Here is a 24171-nt window from a genome sequence, read left to right as displayed (position 1 = left end):
GATCTCAGGGCCTCACTGTCTCGAACGACACATGGCCAAGACGTGGCAAAGTACATCTAGCTTGGACACCTCTGACTGTATCACGAAAGCTATCCGCATCAGTGTAGTACTCAGAATATTAATCCTGGATGCGGTCAACTGGGTTTTCAGAATATGTGGAAGATGCCTTCTCTTCCAGGGGATACTCATCAATAGTCATAAGCACTGAATAGTCCCGCCCTCGTGCGGGACCCCGGAGCAATAGCCAATAATATATATATATATATATATATATATATATATATATATATATATATATATATATATATATATATATTCAATGAAAAAACCATTGGTTTTAGGCCATATATAGTTAGGGATTTGCATTTACAAAACCTTATTTTACTCGCATAAAACCATTGAAATTCCATATATAGTTAGATGCGCTAACTATATATCGCGCACCCGCAATCCACTGCTGATGATGTCACATATTACATCATTCATGACATGGTTAGTGACATCACTGATGACATCACTGATGACAACATCAGTGTATGTTTCTGTAAAGTTAAAATATGTTTTACATATTGAAGAATGAGTGGATATATAAGTGTCTGGATGAAGGATTTACTAGGTCCATGACTGACTGTATGAGTGAGTGATTAAATGTGTCTCACTGAGTGCATGGGTTAGTGACTAAACTGTTTTAATGTGTGCATCATTATATCTGTTGTTCTACAAACTGCTGCATATGTTGATCAGTAGCTATATGAGTAACTGTATGGGTTATTGATTGGTTGTCCAAGTATTTGTATGGGAAACTGAGTGTGTGTGTATGGGTGGCTGGGAGGTGTGTGACTCTGTACATAGATGTGTGAGTAGTTGATTCACTATATGTATGGATTCAAAAGTGCATGTGGAAACAGCTGTATGGGCGGTTGACTGTGCATGAGTGTATTAGTGAGTGAATGGATATCTCAGTGCTACATGTCAAAGTAAGTACATATGTAAAACACAGTACATGTGAGAGTTGACATCTATAAATAACTGTGCATAAGAGCCAGTGAATGTGTGAGTGGCTGTATGGATCATTGTGAACATGTATCAGAGATTGTATAAGAGAGTAAAGTAAATATGTGTTAGTATATGTTTGAATAAGTAAGGTGTGTATAACTGTATAGTTGAGAAAATGGAGGTGTGATTGATTCTTTACATGACTGACTAGGTGTGTGAGTAACTCCATGGATGAGTGACAGTCTGTGAGAGTCTGTTTACACTGAATGTATTTAAGGTTATATTAGAGTCTGAAGAGGTTGATCGTATTATCACATGAATGATATCATCAGTGATGTGATCAGTCATGTCAAATGAGATGTTATCAGTGATTTTATCAGTGAGGTCATTTGAGATGTCATCAGTGATGTCATCAGTGATGTCACTAACCATGTCATGAATGATGTAATATGTGACATCATCAGCAGTGGATTGCGGGTGCGCGATATATAGTTAGCGCATCTAACTATATATGGAATTTCAATGGTTTTATGCGAGTAAAATAAGGTTTTGTAAATGCAAATCCCTAACTATATATGGCCTAAAACCAATGGTTTTTTCATTGAATTTTCAAGGTTTTGTAAATGCAAATTTCTAACTATATATCGACTATAACCTATGGTTTTTTCTGTGAATTTCAATGGTTTTTTAATAGCAAATATGAAAAGCTTAAAAATGTCAAGTACGTGATAAATAAAAACATTTTCGTATTTATGCACGCTGATGTGCTTTGAACGCTGCACCCCCCCCCTCCCCTCTTTTGTCTTAGTAGTACTCTCTCTTTGCAGATACTGAAGGGTAGTTAACGCAGGCCTTTACCCCCGTTGTAATCCGTCGTGGCTGCTTGTCTCTCCATTTGATTGATTGTTGTCCAAGCATTTACTGTTTTAGAATTGGTTCTCTTTGGATCATTCTCTATTTACAAACAAGCACAAAGTCGCAATACTCTGTTTAGTCTTTGCAGATAGTGAAAAATCGTGTAAAAAAAATAAAAGTAATCGAGCAAAATCAGTAGGCCACTAATTGGATCTCTTTTTGACCTCGCTAAAATAGAAATATTAGGAACAACCCTTCATGAGAAATACGAAAATAGTGAGATGAACTGAGCTCCACACCATGAGGGCTGCAAGACAGCTCGGCTCCGTCACCCATCCCGCACAAAATAACGACAAACCCTATGCAAATATTAAAAATATAGACAACACACCAGCAAAGAAACAGGGTAAAACATTTTATTAAAAAACTATTTACATAACGTTGGTTTATAAGATGATGTCAGTAGTGGACCGATGTGTGAATAGATCGAAAGCAGCACAAGGCTCCAAGATCCGGATGGCAAGCTCCTGGATGTTGGGTGCCATAGTTTAGAGTTCTGAATTTGAGCCTTTTTCAATGTCTGTGCTTTGTTGAATCAAATTTGCGGCTTGACACAAAGCTGACTAAAGCGTTGCTACTGATGCTATGCAGACCAAAACTGGTTTTCAGTTTGTACATTTTTCTAGATTTTTAATCCAAGTTTGGTTGACTTTGTAGAACGATGGCTTCAAATTTTCAACATACGGTGTGGTGGCGCTGACTGGGAGGGGGCGCTTCGCTCCTGCCCCCTCCCCAAGTAAGATTTTCATACGTGAAAGTACGTTAATGGTTTTGGTCCCTGAGATGCTTCGATGTCACTGCCATTCTCAAATAGCATAAGTTCTGGATGTTGGGTGCCATAGTTAAGAGTTCTGAGCAGCGCTTGTAACACTGTCTGAAGCTTATTTCCACCTACTGCAGCTTCACTATTCTCAAAGTAAGTGAGTGTCGTTTGTGGACCTGACTGCATTAGAAAACAATGTGATATGTTACCTTCCTAAACAGCTTGACGGAGGCCCCTGAGGGGCGGTGTGATGGCCATGGACTCGGAGAAGACGCTTGGCTCCGACACCCTCCCCAAGTCTTATAGCACTGGTGTAGCCTGAGATCGCCCCCGACCTAGGCGGCCGGCTCCCGGGATCCGGCGGAACTTTTTGCCTTTTGATGACTCTTCAATTCTGAACCTTGTCCCATCCAGCTGAGTTGCGCCCACTCTTGCGGCTACAGCGTCTTGCCCACCATCCAGCTGAATTGCGCCCACTCTTGCGGTGCAGCGATAGGCGGCTGCCACAGGACTCTCAAAATGGCGGCCGGCTCTTCGGTTTTGGGCCTGGTCCACTAAAATGGCCCTGGGACACCTTTGAACTCGGACGCTTCCCTGATAGGGCTTGGGTCCCATTCTCGAAAAGCGTCCCCTCAGCCGTGAAGATTCTACAAACGTCTTGGGGGCCTCCGACTCCCGCAGGCTTCTGGTAGGGAGCGGCTGCCATGATTGCTCGTGGAATGGCCACGACGGAGCTACGAGATGGTAGTGGTCTCATGCTGACGCCAGCTTTAGTCTGAAACATCCAGAAACACTGTAGACTACCAATTCGATCAGTTCCGGTAGCGCCCCAACATGACCCGGAAGAGAAGAACTTGCCCTCCCCTCTTTGACTGATGGTTCTTGTTGCCTGTCCCCTCTGTTGTCATTTAACAGAACTTTTTGGACTGCTGAAAGGGGTTGTGTTCCGAACGCTGGTTGGTGGAGACATTTTGACTATATTCTTGACCTACGTTGTCGCGTAATGCGTTATATGACACGCCGCGTTACCGCACCCGGAAGTGATCCGAGGCGCGGCGCGCAGCGCGCAACGTAAGCATAACAAGTCATGTGACTTGTTAATAAAACTTTTCATTGGTTCATTTTACTTTTGTTAATTTAATGATGAAAAGCTTGGTCATATGACCTAAAAATTACGCTTTTTATTGTTTTCGAACAATATTTTTTTTTCAAACATATGTTATAATATTCCAGGCTAATGTACTTTCCCGGAAAATTTACAACTGTCTTGTAAGTAAAATATATTCCTTTTTCGACAAAAAGGGCGTTTCTTCCTTCCGTGACGGAGCCGTTGAGTAAAAGAGATTCGGCCTGCTGTCTTAGTCGCCGATACGCCTGATTATCAGATTCTTATCGATCACTTTATATTGCAGACATGAAAAACACAACTGCCTTTAAGCATTTATCTTTACTGCGTTCCTACATATTATACCTTTTATCCGTCATGTAATTGGACTGCTTTATTTCACTTGCCTTTACTGATTCGAAAACAGTGACTAAAAGTAAAAACTTTACCAATGTAAATACTACTACCGTGTTTTGTTTTAAAAACCTTTATTGTGAAAATGTCAGTATACAAATACGGGCCTATAACCACGTGGGCCGGCCACGGAGCAAACTGAAATCGTATATGATGAGGAGACATTTACACTGTAGAAGAACGTAACGAGCGGGCCATTAGGTTGCAAGAACAAAGGTGTCTAACAGTTGCGGAATCGGTGGACGTACATTTTGTAATTAAAATACGACAGGGCCACTTACAATAACATTTTCTAGATATACATTTGCGGGCAAGGAGTTACGAGTCCCATTTATACCGGCGCCATTTTGGGCGAGGCCGGGCAGGTCCAAGATATAGTCAAAATGTCTCCACCAACCATCGGCCAGACCAGAACCCCTTTCGGCCCTTTATGCTACAAGATGGTGTCTTCCATTCAGAAAATATTGTTGGCAGCATTTTGAAAGGAAACAGAAACAGCCGTTCTCCTAGTGAGTTTCACATTGTTACATTTAGGAAGAATGTTGAAGAGTAGTATGTGGAAAATCTGAAGCCATTTTTCTACAAACTCTCAATCAGACTTGGATGGAAAAAAAAAACCTGAAGAATGTACAAACTGAAAACCAATTTTTGTCTGTATAGCATCAACAGTAACGCTTGAGTCAGCTTTGTGTCAAGCCGCCATTTTCATTCAATCAATAGCGTCCCCCTGCACACATTCAGGGACCTGGTCGTGTCTTCAGATGAAACGGATTGTAGGAAAAGAAGCAGAAAGGAAAAGGAAAAAAGTTCCGCCGGACCTCGGGAGCCGGCCGCCTATGTCATGTGCGACCTTTGGCCACACCAGGGCAATAGTGAAGCTGCAGCAGGTGCAAATAAGCTTCAGACAGTCTTACAAGCACTGTTCAGAACTCTCAACTGAGGCACTCAACATCCAGGACTTGCCATTCGGATCTTGGCGCCTTGTGCTGGTTCCGACCTATTCACACATCGGTCCACTACTGACATCACCTCATAAGCCAACGGGGCACCCCACGCCGACTTTCGGCGCAGCATTGTAGGATGGCCAGACCAGTGCGGCAACTTGCTGGACACAACATCGGGGCCATCCAGATCTCGGCGCGTTCGACTCACTGTACCGCAAGAGTGACCGCAACTCAGCTGGACACGCCATCTTTCGGCGCAGCATTGTAGGATGGCCACACCAGTGCGGCAATTTGCTGGACACCACCTCGGTGCCATCCGGATCTCGGCGCGTTCGAGTCACTGTACCGCAACAGTGACCGCAACTCAGCTGGACACGCCGTCTTTCGGCGCAGCATTGTAGGATGGCCACACCAGTGCGGCAATTTGCTGGACACCACCTCGGTGCCATCCGGATCTCGGCGCGTTCGAGTCACTGTAGTGCAACAGTGACCGCAACTCAGCTGGACACGCCGTCTTTCGGCGCAGCATTGTAGGATGGCCACACCAGTGCGGCAATTTGCTGGACACCACCTCGGTGCCATCCGGATCTCGGCGCGTTGTGCTGCCTTCGGCCTATTCGCACATCGGTCCGCTACTGACGCCGCCTCACGTGCCAACGGATTTTCTACGCTTTTTGTAGCCCTATGCCGCATAACAGGTCATGTGACTTGTTTATAAAACTTTTCATTGGTTCATTTTACTTTTGGTTTCCTAAAGATGGAAGGCTTGGTCATATGACCTAAAAATAACACTTTTCATTGGTTTAGAACATTTTTTTTTTCCCAAACGATGAAAGCCCCACCTTGTTTCTGGATCATTCAGACTGAAGCTGGCGTCAGCATGAGAGCACCACCATCTCGTGGCTCCGTCGTGGTCATTCCGCGAGCAATCATGGCAGCCGCTCCCCACCGGAAGCCTGCGGGAGTCGGGGGCCCCCAAGACTTTTGTAGAATCTTCACGGCTGAGGGGACGCTTTTCGAGAATGGAGCCCAAGCCCTAGCAGGCAAGCGTCCGAGTTCCAAGGTGTCCCAGGGCCATTTCAGTGGACCAGGCCCAAAACCGAGGAGCCGTCCGCCATTTTAAGAGCCATGTGGCAGCCGCCTATCGCTGCACTGCAAGAGTGGGAGCAACTCAACAACATGGTGAGCGAGACGCTGTAGCCGCAAGAGCGGGCGCAACTCAGCTAGATGGCCGCCACCTGGGGAGGCCCGTTCACGCCGCCTCCCCCACCCCCGGGCCGCCGCACACCAATTTTCGGAGCAGCATTGTAGGATACCAAAACCAGTGCGGCAGTTTACTGGACATCACCTGGGTGCCTGTCGTACATGTTGTGTCAGCCATGTGACACTGGACACAGTCCCATCAACATCTCAACGCGTTCTGCTGCCTTGGGACTATTCGCACAACAGACCGCTACTGACGAGGCCTCCCCCCGCACCACCCGGGACGCCCCACGCTGTTTTTCTGTGCTGCATTGTAGGATCCCAAAACCAGTGCGGCACCCAGGCGACATCACCTGGGTGCCGTCCAGAACTCTAGACGTTGTGCTGCCTTGGGACTATTCGCACAAAAGACAGCTTCTAACCATTGTTGCTTTTTGTGTTGAAAAATGTTTAAATGTTTTTAGTTTTTGTTCCGTTCGTTATAGTTAATAGTTAATAAAGTTTTATAATCTTACTTTGTTGGAGTGTTATCTATTTTTTAAAAACGGGTGAATGGGGCCTTGAATCGGGTTATTGTCATGTGTGGGCTTTGGAAGTGTGCTGCTGCAGGATCGGACATTTCAAACTCAAATGCACGTTCTTTTTCTTACCTTTCCGAAGCATGGAGCGCAATAGCTGGCAGAGAAAGGGTGATGCACGTGTTGAACACTACCTGACCTGGCAAGTTGCTGGCAGTGCCCCCCCCCCCGCCCGCTCCTGAAAGAGGGCACACACACACCGCCGCCCCGAGTACTTCACAAATCTTTAAAAGACCATGCGCTTGTTCATGAGGCTTAAATGGTTTATCACCTCTTCTAGAACCCCTGCATCGACCCTCTGACGTTTCCTGGAAAAATTACCATGTAACACAATACCAAGCCCTGTCAGCTGAAACCCCCAAGGAATCGTGGGGCATATTATCAAGGGGGTTTATCTCCGCTTTTTTGGCTTTAAAAGCCATGAAAGCGGAGATAAAATTATCTCCCTATTACCAAGCTGTCGCTAACACCAGTTAGTGACAGCTAAAAGGAGATAGCGACCATCTTGGGCCCCGCTTTGCATGTCAGTGATACTTATCACTAATGACATGCAAAGTGGCGTACCAAGATGTTAGCGACTGGAAACAGTCCCTAACATCGCTATCTTCTATTACCAACTTTTGGAGATATTCGCGCTAAGCGCGAATATCTCCAAAATCTAACACCTGCCCTGAGCAGTTCTTAGCCATGTTATCCAATGGGAGGTGGATAACATGGCTAAGAGCATTTGCTCGATAATACATGAATATCGCTGACTTTTCTGCGATAATAGCAAGGTTTATCTGCGATAAAAATCGCCGATGTGCGGCGATAATTTTTGTCTCTAAACAAGTTAGAGACAAAAATTATCGCTAGTTGTTCGTAATATGCCCCCGGGTTTTTGCTTGCAGAAATCGGGAGGCGGGAGACTAGCACTGAAATCAGTAGCACACGCCTGAATCGGGAGGGTTGGCATGTCTGAATTCTCTACAGCTGGGGCCATAAACTACATCCGCAGGGGTAGGTGATAGCCTGGGACCAGCCTGGCATCTAAAATGGCTGCCGTGCACGACAAAATTGTGGCATTGGAAAAAAGGCAAGATGGCGCAGCCGCTGGAAGAGATGTATCAACATATATCAGCCTCCTCAGCCACCCTCAGGAAACATAGGGGATTAGGATACGTCTCCCGCACCCCCTTATACCTAGTAATTTAATTAACGAAGCACAAAATGGCGAATTCCCGTTTCGCTACCAGTTTGCGGCCCGTGAAGCGCTTCTACCGTGAAAAATCATTTTTTTTTTCTTTTCCCCACGGGACCCTTTAATAACCCCAACAACATTCCTAGGGGGTCAAGAGGGGGATACCTTGCCCCCTTTCATTAAATTCCCCCTTAGTTTTTCACCTCTTCTTCTCTCTCGATCCTACCGAGAGACAAGATGGCGGCCGCTCCGGACTGTCACGCAGCAAAATAAAAAAAAGCTCACGCACAGCCGCTGGAAGAGATGTATCAACATATATGAGCCTCCTCAGCCACCCTCAGGAAACATAGGGGATTAGGATACGTCTCCCGCACCCCCTTATACCTAGTAATTTAATTAACGAAGCACAAAATGGCGAATTCCCGTTTCGCTACCAGTTTGCGGCCCAGTTCGCGGCCCGTGAAGCGCTTCTACCGTGAAAAATCATTTTTTTTTCCTTTTCCCCACGGGACCCTTTAATAACCCCAACAACATTCCTAGGGGGTCAAGAGGGGGATACCTTGCCCCCTTTCATTAAATTCCCCTTTCGTTTTTCACCTCTTCTTCTCTCTCGATCCTACCGAGAGACAAGATGGCGGCCGCTCCGGACTGTTTAGAATGTTGACAGACACCGGAGAGCCAATCAGCTTTCTGCGCGCAAAGTTCCGAAACGCGAAAAGTAAGCGGACCGGATCGCTGCCCGGAGCGCTGTTACAGATATATATCTTGATTTAAACGTTAATTTCTCAAAATCCACTGAAGCACATATATTGAGACCTAGCAAAGGCACATCGGGCTAACAGTCCCTACAATTTTGCCAAGTTTCGTGCAAATCCATTCAGCCGTTCGAGCTAAAAGTGAGTCCAACCGCCCTATGGAAAACTCAATGTAAAAAACGCGTTTTGGGACCCCCCTTTTTTCTCAGCCCCCCCTTCACGAAACCCCACCAAATTTTCAGGGGCTGCTCAGAAACAAAATGTGCCATTTTCCTGAAAATTTCTGCCGATTCCGTCCACAAACGCCAAAGTTATTAGACATAGAATTTTCAGAAATCCCATAGGGAAAAAATCCTAACTATATATACCTACTGGCGATAGCCAGTAGGTAATATATATATATATATATATATATATATATATATATATATATAGATAATATGCATTATACATATGCAGCCTAAAATAACCATACTAGGCTCAAAAGACTGCCCCCAAATGCCTGAAACAAATCTTTACATTTGTAAAATAAAGACATATAAATGACATTATATGAAAATGCAAAGAAGAAAGCACTGCCTTTGTTGTCTTTGAAACACACCACCTTTATTTTCAAAGGTAAAACAGGCAGGACCATAGAGGCAGCTTTAGCCTAGATAGGCTGCATTGTAACAATAGGAAAATAACTGGCGCCGTGCCTTTAAGACCTCCAGGAACCCCCAGGCTCCCATCATGCACCACAGGTGACAGTTAGGTCAGTTCTTTTTTCCGGCTCCTTCTGTGAGGATCCTGGAGCATTGAGCTCGCCAGTTGGTGATTTTATTTCACTTTTTTCTGGTAGTTCTTTCAATTTTGTCATTACTCGACATCTTTAGTCTTTTCCTGACTAATTCAACAATTTTTGTGGTTTTTTTGACCTTTTTTTAGGTCTCGCCTGTCGATGCGCATGCGCATCGAGCTTGCGAGGCTTATCCACTCTTGAACCAACTTGCAAGGAATCGTGGCGATTCCTTGCAGTGCCCGTGACTTTTAAGCTCAATGCGCATGCGCATTGAGCTTAAAAGCGCGTGCACATCAGTTCCCTCATCCGCACGTCGCATTTCTCATCCCCACGTCACATTTCTCATCCCCAGCTCCCCTCCCCAGCTCCGCCCCCTCACTTCTTGATTGCACGGCCGCTAGGCCGTGCCTCCCCTACTCTCCTCCCCCCTCCTCCTCCTACTCTGCCTGCCGCATCCGCACGTCGCATTTCTCATCCCCAGCTCCCCTCCCCAGCTCCGCCCCCTCACTTCTTGATTGCACGGCCGCTAGGCCGTGCCTCCCCTACTCTCCTCCCCCCTCCTCCTCCTACTCTGCCTGCCGTGTCGCACCTCTCCCCTCTCCCTGCTCCGCCCCCTGCACACTTGCCTGAATTGTACCACTTTAGGGATTCTATGGTTGCTTGTCGGTACACCTTTCCCCTTGGTTCACGTTTTTCTTGGTCAGGGTCACTCTTCGGTTTTCGAATTACGAATTTATCCATCGTTAAAATCAAGGCTTCCCTTGCTATATTTGTAAAGCGTCAGAACCGATGCTGAACATCCACGCTTGGCTCTATAAAATAGCACGGCCAGATTTCGCCGACTAAAGAAGCCAATCAAATAATACAGTTGCACCACCGTAAACTCCTAAGGCAACCCGTTCAGCAAACGTGTGTTACCTTTTTCAGCCCTTGAATATGACTGGCGTATGTAGTTGGTCGAAAATTCAAACTACCCTAATCAATGAAAATGCACAGGAAATTTCCTGAAAATAGCGATTAAATATTGCATACATTATTAAGGCTAACCGTGCGCAAAAAAATAGCTCATAAAATGTTTTAAACATGAAAATGTATTGAAGCACTACATTTTTAATTCAGATTTGCAATTTTTTCATATTCACAACTTTTCTGTTATGTACCTTGTTTTCATAAGCTACAAAATGCGCACTCAAACATGGTCGCCTCATTCACGCATACTTGAGTTCTCTTTGAGCGCTAGTACCTTCTTCTATGTCTACGCGGAAGTCTATACCATCAACACAGTAACAACAAACACAGAGACGGATAAGATGGCTGCTGTACGTGTTCCTCTAGCGCTCCTCCTTTATCTAGGCAGTTGTTTGACGATTAGGGCAGACTCGCCCTCTACCTCGGATGACTTCAACTCAGTGTTGGGTGACTCTTTCTCCTGCCACGGTACCTGCCAGCTGACCTACCCACTACACACTTCTCCACAGGTGAGCTTAACACTCTATTAATCTACTCCTAAGGTGCGTCATGAGAACCCCCACGCCCCCCAAACCTTAACTAGATGTGTAGACCTCACTACCACAAACCCGCCCCTTCCCTAGGCTAGACACTAGGGTACCGCTCCGACCCAAGTTGAGGCTGTCTGCAAACATTGTGCGAACTAAACAGCTGGTACAAATATTAATTTTGAGCTTGGGCTTGTGGCATTAGTGTGCTCGATAATTGAGGACAGCGCAACAGAATGCGGTTTCCAAGTCACTCGCTTGGAAACATTTAACTGTGTTCATGTTAGAGCCTTAGGTGTGTCTCTGAGCTTGCGCTCGTTCTTGGAATCACTCTACCCTCTCTAAATTCCAAACGCTTTCTACAGACTGGAGTGGGGACGTTCGCGTTCCAAGTCTTCCGCAACCTCAAAAAAACGGTGTATGTAAATGTATAGGCATTTATATAGCGCACTACTTACCCGTAGGGTCCCAAGGCGCTTCGACCGCTGCGAAACCCTTCCTGGCTTCCCTGAGAGATGGTCCCTTAATGGGTATCTCCAGGGTGAGACCAGGCATCCCCGGCGGTCTGGTGTTGCCGTTAGTGAAGATGAGGCAAGCTAATGCCCAGAGTTGCCGAGTGTGATCGCTGATCAGAGTGGGCACCGAGGCAAGAGAATTATCGAGTCCGCTGACCCTGGTCCAGAATCCTGCCGCGCCGGGAATCGAACCCTGGTCCCGGGCAGTCCTCTGCTCTCGGGTCTGCCGCCTCTAACCTGTGAGCCACACTACTTCACTAGTTCATAGAATGTAATCGGATCGTCTGCCGCAAATGCCCTCTTTGAGTGATGTGTGCTTAAGTTGATCACCCTACTGCAGGTTAATACGGACACCGTATCTAGTCCTGAACTTTCCAGCCACAAATCATTGATTTTAGTTGTGTTAGTATAATTAGTTCAGTGGAAGCAACACAAGACTTAAGCAACTGTGTCCTTAATGATCTGGAGGAAAGTGGTCACCCTACATATACTGCCTAGTGGTGCTAGTAATTAATAGGACTCCCATTTCTACTTTCACTTTCTACTACGATTTTCACCTTATCAGGTTCACTGTAAATTGTTTTTTTTCAAATTACTAATGTCACTCAATTATGACATTGCCTAAATGTTGCTTGGCCCATTTGAAATTGTTCACTGCGTGATTGTGCACTGCGGTATCTCGAATTGCACCACTCTTACTCTTAGAGCTTCCAAGCTCTTTCTTCTGTATGCCCTCAATCCATATTGTGGACCCCTTGGCTCCAGTTCCCTCAAGAGGGCCGCCGCAGACGCTCTGCATGCACCTTTGGTCTGTCCATATATTGTTTCATTACACTCCCAACACAAAATGGCCGACACTTTCTGCCGCGCGCCCATTGGTCATTTGCTTCCATGTGACCGCGAGCGGCTTTCTTATTATGACAACACATTGCTGAGGGCGTATCGTGAAGATCTCTCACGCCTAGCAAGTACCCCCATTGCGGACCTGCAATTCTTCCTGTGGGGTAAACCCTTATAGATGCGCGACATATTCGAGGCTCCAGACATGCTTTATTTATTTGAACCCGCCTTCAATTTTTATGTGTCAATTGTTTTAAGTGCACTTTCCCTTCCCGCAGATTATCCATCAAGGGCACTGTTCCCGCTGGTAAGCTCGTTTATTAGAGCACCCTTTTTTCACTGCACACTCGGTAATTGATACCCCAGTTCACTCTCCCCTCTCTCCCCACAGACGTCTTCAATACTCCCCTTGGCCCCACCTCGTGGTAAGTTTTTTCCGCAATAATGGCAGCCCCTTTTTTGGGCAATATGACCGTAATTAACTGTCTAATTCCTTTCCCCTTAGACACTTGTTATACTTTGCATACAGCGCTGAACTCCTCTCACCTTCATTCCACCGGTAAGCCTCTCACGGTCCCTTACTCCTGCACTCCTTTAGAGTCCTTCACTTATGGCTAGCAATGTTGCATTCCAAATGCTATAGGTGTCACATTCGCAAAAGTTATAACTATTGGCATTGTAAATGACAAAGCTATCAATTTAGCTATTTTAAAAACCAACAAATAAATAAAATATTTGTCATTTACAAGACCAATAGCTCCAACTTTTCTAATGCGAGACCTATTGCATTTCCAATGCTTGTTTTTCCAGTCACAATGCCTGCCTTAGTTTGTAAGTGCCCGGCCTGTGGAAAAAAAATGTCTAAAACAGACCCTCATTCGGTCTGTGTGGCTTGTCTTCCATCTACACACAAGCCAGAGCTTTGCTACCATTGCAGCAAGTTATCAAACAGAACTTTAAGAGAGAGGGAGAAGAGCAGGCTTCAGTTCCTGCATGACAGAGGTGAAACCGTGAGTGGAAGAGAAGAACTTCACTCCAGGAAACCTTCTCCTCAGCGGAAAGAACATCAGGAAAGAGGGGAGAAGAGAAAACATCGTTCCCCGTCGACTTCGAGGGACAGATCTTCTTCTAGAGTTCCGGTATGTTCGAAATCGTCGAAATCAGCGTCACGTCTTCCGTCGACGTCGAAGTCGCTGTTGAAGAAGGATTCGCCGTCGATGAGAGGTGAGAGACGCCATGAGCGTAGGCGATCCAAGTCTGGCTCCCCTACGACTACGAGAGGACGGGACTCGACGTCGTCTCATCGACGTCGACGTTCGCCGTCGAGAGGCTCAAAAAGTCAGTCAAGGCCGCCGTCAAGAGGCGCTATGACATCAACGTCGAACTGGGAAATGGAGGCTTCGACGTCGAAGAGCCCTGACCAGTTGGCGTCGAGGCACACGACGCCTAGAAAAGCTTCGCCGTCGAAGCGCTTGACTCCATCACCTAAGAGACCCTCGACGTCGAGGAGGACGCCGCCGAGGAGGACGCCGCCGAGGAGGTCGACGCCGAGGAGGACGACGCCGCTTAGGACGACGCCGCCGCCGAGGAGGACCCCGCCGAGGAGGTCGGCGTCGAGAAGATCACCTCTGGAAAGATCGACGTCGAAGAGGCCACATTCCACTTCGCCTGCAGCTAAACGACCTAGAACGGTTTCTAAAGACCGATCTCAGGTTTCTGTGGCTGTTTCTGGGAGTTCTTCTTCATCCTCTGAGCTGAATATAGTTCAGATCTCTCCAGAGCCTTCAAGAGCGCCATCGCCTACAGGAGCTAACATCTCTCCACGATGGTTGGGAGAACTTAGAGACTGGAAGATAAGGAGAATCAATCTTCTAAAGTCTAGGTCCAGGTCGCCGGTGTCGAGTGACCCAGTCTCCTGGAAGGCGGCAGCGTACTCCGCAGAGGAAGTCTCCTTCCGTGAGAAGGCGGACACCTTCTCCGAGGTCTTCACATCACCGATCATCCAAGAGACGTGATACGAGATCCTCGACAAGATCTACGAAGAGATATTACTCGCCTACGTTATCTTCGACTCCTCCGAGCAGGATATCGCTGATTGATGATGTAATCACTTTCAATGAGGTTCTTTGCCGGGGAGCAGCGAAACTTAATATAGAGATGCCTGTCTCTACTGCGAAGACTACAGTTATCTTCGAAACTTTGCATCAGAGGTTATCATCGAGACCTTTACTTCCTCTGGTTCCAGGTCTCTTGGAGCCTGCCGAACATAAGTTCTTGACACCGGCTTCTTTGGGAGCGGTCCCCTCACGGATCGCAAAGAAGTACAGGGCTCCGGACATTGACCCGTTATTTTTAAGAGCAGAGCCGCAACCTGATTCGGTCATCGTCTCAGCGGCACGTAAGAATCAGAATGGATCAACGTCCTCGTCTGTTCCCCCAGACAAGGATAGCAAGACTTTGGATTCGGTAGGAAAGAAAATGTGTGCCACTTCTGCTTCCTACATGAAGGTTGCCAGCTCCTCCGCTTTGTTGGGTCGCTATGACCGTTCTCTTTGGGATTCCTTATCCAGGTTCTCTGAAAAACTTCCCAAAGAAGACAAGAATGACTTCTTGGAAATACTTCATGAAGGTGGGCTAGTGTCTAATCAGGTGATTAGCGCAGCTGCGGATGCTTCCGATCTATCCACGCATGGCTATGCTCATGGTCTTTGCGCGAGGCGTTCAGCTTGGCTAAGACTTACGGGACTTAAACCTGAAGCCCAGCAACGCATTCTGAACCTGCCTTTTAATGGGAAAATGCTCTTTGGGTCTCATGCTGACGACGAAATGTCAAAAATGAAGACAGAGCTGGATACTGTGAGACCTGTAGGTCTCGAAAAGAGAAAGGACAATTTTAAGAAAAAATACTGTCCTTATGATCGGAGACAGGGCCAGCAGAGGGTTCAAACCCCTCAATGGTCTTCACAACAGAATCAAGGAAGATCTCAGGTCTCCCAGCGTCGTCCTGGTAGAGGAAGAGGCGGAATTTCCAGACAGTCTGCTCCTGGAAACAAGCAGCAACAGCAAAAGCAGTGAGTGTTTGCTTCCCCTGAGCCCGTTGACCACTCCGGTGGGGGGGAAGTGTGCGTTTTTACCTGGAGGAGTGGAAAAACATCGCAAACGACGCATGGGTGCTGAATATTGTGCAAAATGGATAGGCAATCAGGTTCAAGTTTCCACCACCCTCAATTCTTCCTCAAAAGACTGTATTCCATCGTCTTCACCTTTTGAAAAAGGAAGTGTTGGTGTTACTCCAAAAGAAAGCCATCGAGGAGGTCCCAAGGACACAACGTCGAAAAGGAATTTACTCCTGTTACTTTCTAGTTCAAAAGAAAGGTCCAAGCAGGGAGTACAGGCCCATACTAGATCTCAGGGGCCTCAATCAGTTTATCCGACGAGAAAAATTCAGAATGCTGGCGTTACATCAAATAACCCCACTTCTGCATCAAAAAGACTGGATGTGCTCCATAGACCTTCAAGATGCGTATTTTCACATCCCCATTGCCCAAAAACATCGGAAGTTTCTGAGGTTCTGCATACAAACCAATCATTACCAGTTCGCAGTCTTGCCCTTCGGGCTAAAGTCAGCTCCTCGCACCTTTTCAAAGTGCATGGCAGTCGTAGCGGCTTTCCTAAGAAAGAGGCATATTTTCGTCTATCCCTATCTAGACGATTGGCTGCTAAAGAGTGCATCTCCAGTTCTACTTCAACAAAATCTCACGTTCTGTATTCATCAGCTGCGAAGACTAGGTCTGCACGTGAACTTCAAAAAGTCTATCCTCAATCCCACACAGAGGATCCACTACCTGGGCGCACTTCTGGATTCAAAGGACGCAAAAGCGTATCCTTCGGAGGAGAGACTATCATCCATTCTCCTCAAGTGCCAAACAATGTTAAGGACTCTTCGACCAACGGCCAGACAGATCTCGTCTCTGCTGGGATCCATGGCGTCTGGCATTTTCCTTGTTCCAAACGCCAGGTTACACATGAGACCTCTGCAACAGTCACTAGAGGATCAGTGGTCCCAGTTTTCAAACCGATGGGAAGACAAACTGTCACTGTCTCTGTCGGTGCGAATCTCCATTCAATGGTGGATGCAGCGGAATCATCTGGTTGTGGGAGTACCTTTTCAGGAGGACATACCCAAACGATCTTTGGTGACAGATGCGTCCCTGCAGGGTTGGGGCGCTCATCTAGAGTCACTTCAAGTTCAAGGAGTGTGGTCGGAGAAAGAAAAGCTGTATCACATCAACATGTTGGAGCTCAGAGCTGTCCATCTAGCTCTCAAGGCTTTCTTTCCTGTGCTCAAGACATCCTCTCTGCTTGTTCAGACGGACAATACAACAACGATGTACTATCTGAACAAGCAGGGCGGAACGAGATCCAGACCTCTGTCGCTGGAAGCGCAATCAATATGGAAGTGGCTTCTGGCTCGGGGTATGAAAATTTCAGCTGTCCATCTGCCAGGTGTCCTCAACGTCCAAGCAGACGAACTAAGCAGACACTTCGCAGAAGAGCACGACTGGGTCTTAAAAGACGAAGTAATAAAAGACGTCTTTCAAACCTGGGGGTTACCGGAAATCGATCTCTTTGCAGACGCAGAAAATGCAAAATGCCGCGTCTTCGCATCCAGGTACCCACAACAAGGATCCAAGGGGAATGCTCTGTGGATAGACTGGACAGAGACATTACTCTACGCCTTTCCACCGATTCCACTCATTCCCTTGGTTATCAAGAAGCTGTACAAGTACAAGACAGACATGATTCTGGTGGCTCCGGATTGGCCTCGCCAATGGTGGTACCCGGATCTCCTGTGTCTATCCAAAGTGCCGCACAAGAGGCTTCCTTGCTGTCGGATCTGCTGACGAGAGAGAACGGCAGGGTGTTCCATCCCAACCTGCCGTCCCTGAAGCTAGCAGTATGGTACCTGAGTTCGTCCAGTATGGTCACCTAGGTCTTTCTCAGGATTGTATGTACATCTTAAAGGAGGCAAGAAGAGCTTCTACAAGAAAAACATATGCTTTCAAGTGGAAGCGATTTTTCACTTGGTGTGCAGCTGAAGGTCATGACCCGATTCGAGGTCGGGAACAGGTACTGTTACCATACTTACTTTCTTTGGCCAAAGCAGGTTTGCAGTATTCTTCTATTAAGGTACATCTGGCAGCAATAACAGCATATCGAAAGTCCCCTTCTCAGGGTTCTTTTTTTCAAATGCCAGTTGTAAAGGATTTCCTGGAGGGTCTCAGGAAGGTATATCCTCCCGTGAGGGCCCCCTCACCTTCGTGGGAGCTTAATGTGGTTTTGTCTAAATTGATGGGTCTCCCATTCGAACCTATACATAAAGCTTCTCTTCAACATCTTTCGTGGAAGGTGTCTTTCCTTGTAGCTATCACTTCTGCGTGCAGGGTGAGCGAGATTCAGGCATTTTGTGCAACAGAACCCTATCTCGTTTTCCATGCGAATAGAGTGGTACTTCGGCTCATCCGAGATTTCTTCCTAAAGTAATCTCGGATTTTCACATAAATCAATCAGTGACACTACCTACGTTTTTTGCTACTCCGAGCTCTGCAGCAGAAAGAGCTCTGCACTCTTTGGATTTGAAAAGAGTTCTGAAGTTTTACCTTGATAAAACTAAGAGTGTCAGAAAGACTGATCACCTGTTTGTGAACTACGGTCCTCTAAATACGGGTTTTCCTGCTACTAAGAGGTCCATTTCTAGATGGATTGTGTCATGCATTCTGTTATGTTATCAGTTGGCACGAAAGCAGCTCACGGGTAGACCTAGAGCTCATTCCACTAGAGGGAAGGCTGCTACTATAGCAATGCTTAAAAATTTTCCTGTGCATGAAATTTGTAAGGCAGCTACGTGGCGGTCGGTTCACACATTTGCCCGCCATTACTGCCTTGATTCTGACGCTCAAGCTGATGCCCAAGTTGGTCAGGCATCACTGAGAAATTTGTTTGGGTAATTCACATAATAGTGTGCTGTCTAGAGGATCTGGTGTTCGTCCGCAGGGTATGGGATGGGCTTGCTACTCTATTCAGTGCTTATGACTATTGATGAGTATCCCCTGGAAGAGAAGGATTAGTTACTTACCTGTAATCCTAGTTCTCTTCCAGGGGTATACTCATCAAAGTCATAAGCACACCCACCCTCCTCCCCGGACGAATACCAGACCGGATTGTGTTTAGCATTACCCATGCTGTGATTACACTGTTATACGCCGTCCAAAAGAACTGACCTAACTGTCACCTGTGGTGCATGATGGGAGCCTGGGGGTTCCTGGAGGTCTTAAAGGCACGGCGCCAGTTTTTTTCCTATTGTTACAATGCAGCCTATCTAGGCTAAAGCTGCCTCTATGGTCCTGCCTGTTTTACCTTTGAAAATAAAGGTGGTGTGTTTCAAAGACAACAAAGGCAGTGCTTTCTTCTTTGTATTTTCATATAATGTCATTTATATGTCTTTATTTTACAAATGTAAAGATTTGTTTCAGGCATTTGGGGGCAGTCTTTTGAGCCTAGTATGATTATTTTAGGCTGCATATGTATAATGCATATTATCTATATATATATAGTTATTATATGTGTATTTATATGTATGTATATATATATATATATATATATATATATATATATATATATAGATATATATATATATATATATATATAGATATATATATATAGATATAGATATATGCATATTATTGGCTATTGCTCCGGGGTCCCGCACGAGGGCGGGACTATTCAGTGCTTATGACTTTGATGAGTATACCCCTGGAAGAGAACTAGGATTACAGGTAAGTAACTAATCCTTATGGACATGTCTTTGGGTTAAGTGTCTCTAGATTAATTTAGAGAGGAGCTGATTTGACTATGAAACAATTTAAGGTCAATGAACTAGAGCCATAACCCTTGGGCATAGTGTTTCCAGCCGAGCCGTTCCCGCTAATGTTGCAGGACGTTTCAGGATTATTGCAGCCTTTAGTCTACAGACAACACCAGCCTCCACAACCTGTGCTTTAAATGAAAAGCGGTTCTGTTGGCTCAGATCAATTACTTTTGGGAACATTCAGTAATGAGAACAAAGACTCTCTGATAACAGTCCAACAATTAGAGAAATAAATGCTCAAAAACTTTAAGTCATGTAATGGATCAATTGTATTGAAAGATTTTCAAACATTTGCTATCTGAATTGTAATCATTCTTCGATAACATTCAATGCTTGTGGTGACTGTCAAAAATAAAGTGACTTTTAGTGAAAGGTGCTCAGTGAATGGTAAAATATACAGTGCAATTTATGTACAAGTATATACAGATGACTTAATTGGCCAGATGGTGCTTTTAAACCAAGGATTCCTAGTGTTCCTATCCGGATCCTGGTCTTTCTGGGCCTATGATGTTCGTTGACGTTTCGACCCTAGTGCGCCCCGATTGGTGGTCACGGCGGGTCTTTATCAAGACAGAAGAAGGACAGTTTAGGGTTCCGACCGGGTAACTTCAGCCTGAGACCAGTGTGGCAATAATGCCAGTCAACTCTTGTAGAGATTTTCTTCAAGACAAACGTAAAGTTTTTGAGCATTTATTTCTCTAATTGTTGGACTGGTATCAGGGAGTCTTTGTTCTCATTACTGAATGTTCCCAAAAGTAATTGATCCGACCCAACAGAACCGCTTTTCATTTAAACCACAAATACCCAGGTTCTGAGGGACACAGGGTTACCCCTTTTTCTTAACTCCACAACCTGTGCAGCAGCAGGCCAATCCTTTTGGGGTTGAGTTGTTAGCGGGAACTGATGCCTTTCGCCCTCACAGAAACAGGTCTCTTCGGTCACTTCTACCTCTTCTGCCTTCCTCTCTAACTTAAGATCCTATTATTGCTTCAGATTGCTCAGACATTTTAGACATATTGAAATTCTTTTCAAAATAATATCCAGTTACAATGAGTCTTGTGCAGTATGAACTAAGAGGCAATTCTTTTTACCTGTTGCCCCTGTACTTCCTAGTGAACCCTGAATTGCCATCAAGAGTTCGGTTCATTATGTAATTGAATTGCATGGAACACAGTGGTGGCTGATATCCGAGCAGAGTGTCGGTGCCCGGCGGGGGGAAGGGGTGGTCGGTGACAAACGATGATAAAAAAGAAAACTACTTACCTTGCGCTCGATGCATCCTCAACTCCGTGCTCTTCTTCTGCACAGTACAGGCTCCCAGACTCCCCTGTGGTCAGTCCGGACACTGCTCTCGTGCACCAGAGCAGCGTCCGGATGTGCCTGAGCGCCCTCGATTTGCCCTCCCAGAGAGACTGGGAGCCTGTGCCTGCATCTCTCCAACCCGGCAATGCAGCTCTGGTTGGAGACCTACAGTGTGCGTGTCGGTTTGGCCATCCTGAGACGGCCTGCCAAACCGACATGCGCCCAGAAAGCAATGCAGAAACACTCCCTCCTCTCCCACCCATACCCTCCCCACATTCAGCCTGCCATCGGCAGCCCCGCCCCCAAGACGTGTTTGAAAAATAAAACAATAATAAATCTGTTTCTATCGTTTTATTTTTCGAGTTTTGCGGCTGTTGGCTGGGTGGGGGGGGGGGGCGTTGGATCGACGCTCCTCTGCCATAATCTGAGGAGTCTCAGCTGATGGAACAAGGTGAAAGTGAGCTTTAGTTTGGGGATCTTCTGTATAAATTGTTCTTACAAGAAATGGATTGAGGAATAGCCCTAACAGTCTGCTTTAAGCTGTGTGTAATTATGGCATGTTTGCCCGTATTGTTTTTTAACTCACTTATTCTGCCATTTCAAAATACAATTTGAATTGGAAATATTTGTATACGGAGATTGACTTGTAACTGAAGGAGAGTTCAAACATATCATTGATTATTTGATCTGTGCAAGTAATTGTCTTAAGATTTGTATTTTTCCTTAAGGAGCATATTTGATGCAGAGTAACCTCAACACACCCTGATTGTTTCCTTTCTTCTTCAGGGTACTGTAAAGGAGCGTAGCTTTGGGGACATGAAATTCAAGCAGTGCCCAACAGAGAACATGGCAAGGGAGCATTTTAAGAAGCATGGAGCTGAGCACTATTGGGACTTGGCTTTGAGCGAAAGTGTTCTGGAATCTACAGACTGAGGCTATGTCAGGATGCAATTAATTCTAATGTAGGACCGTGTTCAAGGGATATAGAAGAAATCCTGAATCCAGTATTGTACGGCTAATGGAGTGTGGAGCATCTGAAGAACTGCCTTGGAGTATCAAACATCACAGATGCACATTGTTAACCTGGACCCCACAAAGCCCACAATTTTTCAGAACTCTGTTTAAGAGAATGGACAACTGGTGTTGATTATTAATATTCAAGTCGAACTTGTTTGTATAAAATTGCTTTAGAACCAGAAAAGGGTACACGCATATATATGTTTATTTTTTTTAGGGAGTTTATATACTGTAGCTTTACAGTACAGTTTTGGATGGTGGTCCTCACTACAGTCTTGCACCTGAGCAGAGGGAAAGCCTTAAACCCACAAGCTTGGAAAGCAGGACATCATTGGAAGAGCCAGTAACTGGCTAGTGCAAAGTCAGTCTCGAAACAAAGGTTGTCCTTGCCTCTTGAGCAGAACAGCCTTTGTATTTGCCATGTAGGAGATGGGGATTTAGCCCATATCCGATCTTTATTGAATAAACCTTTTATAAAGATGAACAGAGGTGTCTGGTCACAAGTTCTTATTGACCTTTTTTTACATATATAGATACCAAACGGGGCATTTGTTTAATCAGTGTTAATTGTACAATAGGGTCTCATACAGTGGTGGCTGGTGGACTTTGAAAGTGGTAGGACGTAAGACCAGTTAATGAACATTGGCCCACAAGCAGATGCAAGGAACGAGTTTGACCTTGATTGGAGGTTATCTGCCTGAGAATTTGTTTATAAATGAGTGGGGAATTGTGCATTTGCAAGTAAAATTTCTGTAATAAATTGTCCAAAAACATATGGAGGCTTACCTTGATGTAGCGCATTCTAATGCAGATGATTGAGGAAAGCTCAAATCCTATTTCAAAGGTGGTGTCTAACATGTAGATAACACTAAGAGAGATGGTCTTTCAGTTAAATGGTTGTCTATAAAGTAGCATTCTGGGCAATCTGCATAGAGTATGCAATCTGCCATAGTTTCTGGAGCAGGTGTTAGCTGTCATGTGAACAGTGGTTGAAGTATATAAAAAAAACAAAGTACAGGAAGTGTGATTCTGAATGCCATGGGGGGCAGGGTCAAAGACTTGCATAAAGGACAAAATTATGTAACTATTTTGTTGTTTTTTTTATCTTCCGATAAATGCCTATAAAATAACACACATACCTTAAATGAAAAATAAATGTTAGTTAAACTAAGTTGTGAGAAATAAACTTTTACGTTATGAGACCTTAATTGAATTATGCGATAAGGCAGATATTAATTTGTTTACCCAGAGAGTCGCAGATTTGAATCCTGGTTGGCGCATTGGCGACTAGTGACTTGTGTATTTACTGTGCTAATATGTCCCTTGTCCCAGTCTGTAACTGAAGGCACTGTGAATATGTAGTCATTATTTTGAAATTTAAATCACACACAATTTATCACCAAATGTAGAAAAATAACTTGGTGGTTAAGATACATATTTTAGCAACCACACTAAGTCTGCCCCTAGTGATTTTTGTGCCTATTGAAAGAACACACTCCTGAACTCTCTAAGTATAACAGCCTTACACCAACTCTGAAAAAGAATAAATATTAGTCACCCACCATTTCATCAATTAAAGATCATATTGACTGTCAAACAGCATTTACACTTGTGAGTGACCAATTGCACAAATTAACATGTCTTTCAGTTAGCAGCAGGCTCTTACCTTTAAAGAGAGATTGGGCCCATGGGCCAGTCAAGCCAGGACACAGAGGACAGTCTTTTGTTGGTCTCCAGCTTCTTCCAAACAAGGTCAAAGGGTGCGGACTCAAGAGCTGGGCGCTTGCTATGTGCCACGGATCCTCATTCTTTTAAACAGTCTTTCTGTATGTTTTCTCCTGACCCTCTCCTCTCTCTCTTACTAACAGATCCTCTGCACAGATGCTACAGATTCGAGCCATAGGCTGCTGTTCTCCTCCTAAACGTAGAGGGGAAATTTGCAACATTAGGGGTTCCGAAATTGCTCTCCTAAGAGGGTGGTTCCTTTTTGCTGCCGGTAGTGACCCCGGGAGGCTAGCCTTTGATCTCCTGGGTGCTTCCTGGATAGAATGACTATCCCTGCCATCTTACTGTCCACTGCAGGCGGTTTGTTGCCCTGCCATGCTAGGGTCACTTTACTGGTACTGTACAGGAGAACAGGGAGAGGAAAATGGCATCTTCTGATGGATACAACTACCTGTGGATTCCTCACCTTTCGAATAATCCCAATGCCCAGCATTCCACAGAAACTTTTTTCTCAGCTCTCCCATGTCGATGAGGACGTCGCAATGCAACGGCTCCACACGCAACTCTGCATGACGTCATCGGAGTCCTGAGAAGACCTCGCCGGTGTGCTAACGTCAGTTCCCTTTTTTCTGCGCCATCGTCGCGTAGTGGTTTTTTCACAGGCTCGCCATTTCTGAGAGTTTCTTTGTTGTGGATTGTCGTGACTTTGTAGCC

The 24171-nt window shown here is 45.5% G+C and overlaps 1 protein-coding gene across 2 annotated transcripts in view; it reads left to right on the top strand.

Moving 5' to 3' along the window:
• The window catches only part of PRPF3 (pre-mRNA processing factor 3), a 148646-nt gene extending 125709 nt beyond the window's left edge, over nucleotides 1-22937 (top strand). For both annotated transcript variants that reach the window (XM_086947468.1, XM_086947469.1), the window contains one exon: nucleotides 21502-22937. In XM_086947468.1, coding sequence (XP_086803594.1) covers nucleotides 21502-21648 — 147 coding nt within the window. In that variant the 3' untranslated portion in view covers nucleotides 21649-22937. The remainder of the gene's footprint in view (nucleotides 1-21501) is intronic.
• Nucleotides 22938-24171: the final 1234 nt, after the last annotated feature.

Source organism: Lissotriton vulgaris, chromosome 12 (assembly GCF_964263255.1).
Source record: "Lissotriton vulgaris chromosome 12, aLisVul1.2, whole genome shotgun sequence".
Taxonomy (NCBI): Eukaryota; Metazoa; Chordata; class Amphibia; order Caudata; family Salamandridae; genus Lissotriton; species Lissotriton vulgaris.
This window is presented reverse-complemented; position numbering and strand designations above follow the sequence as displayed.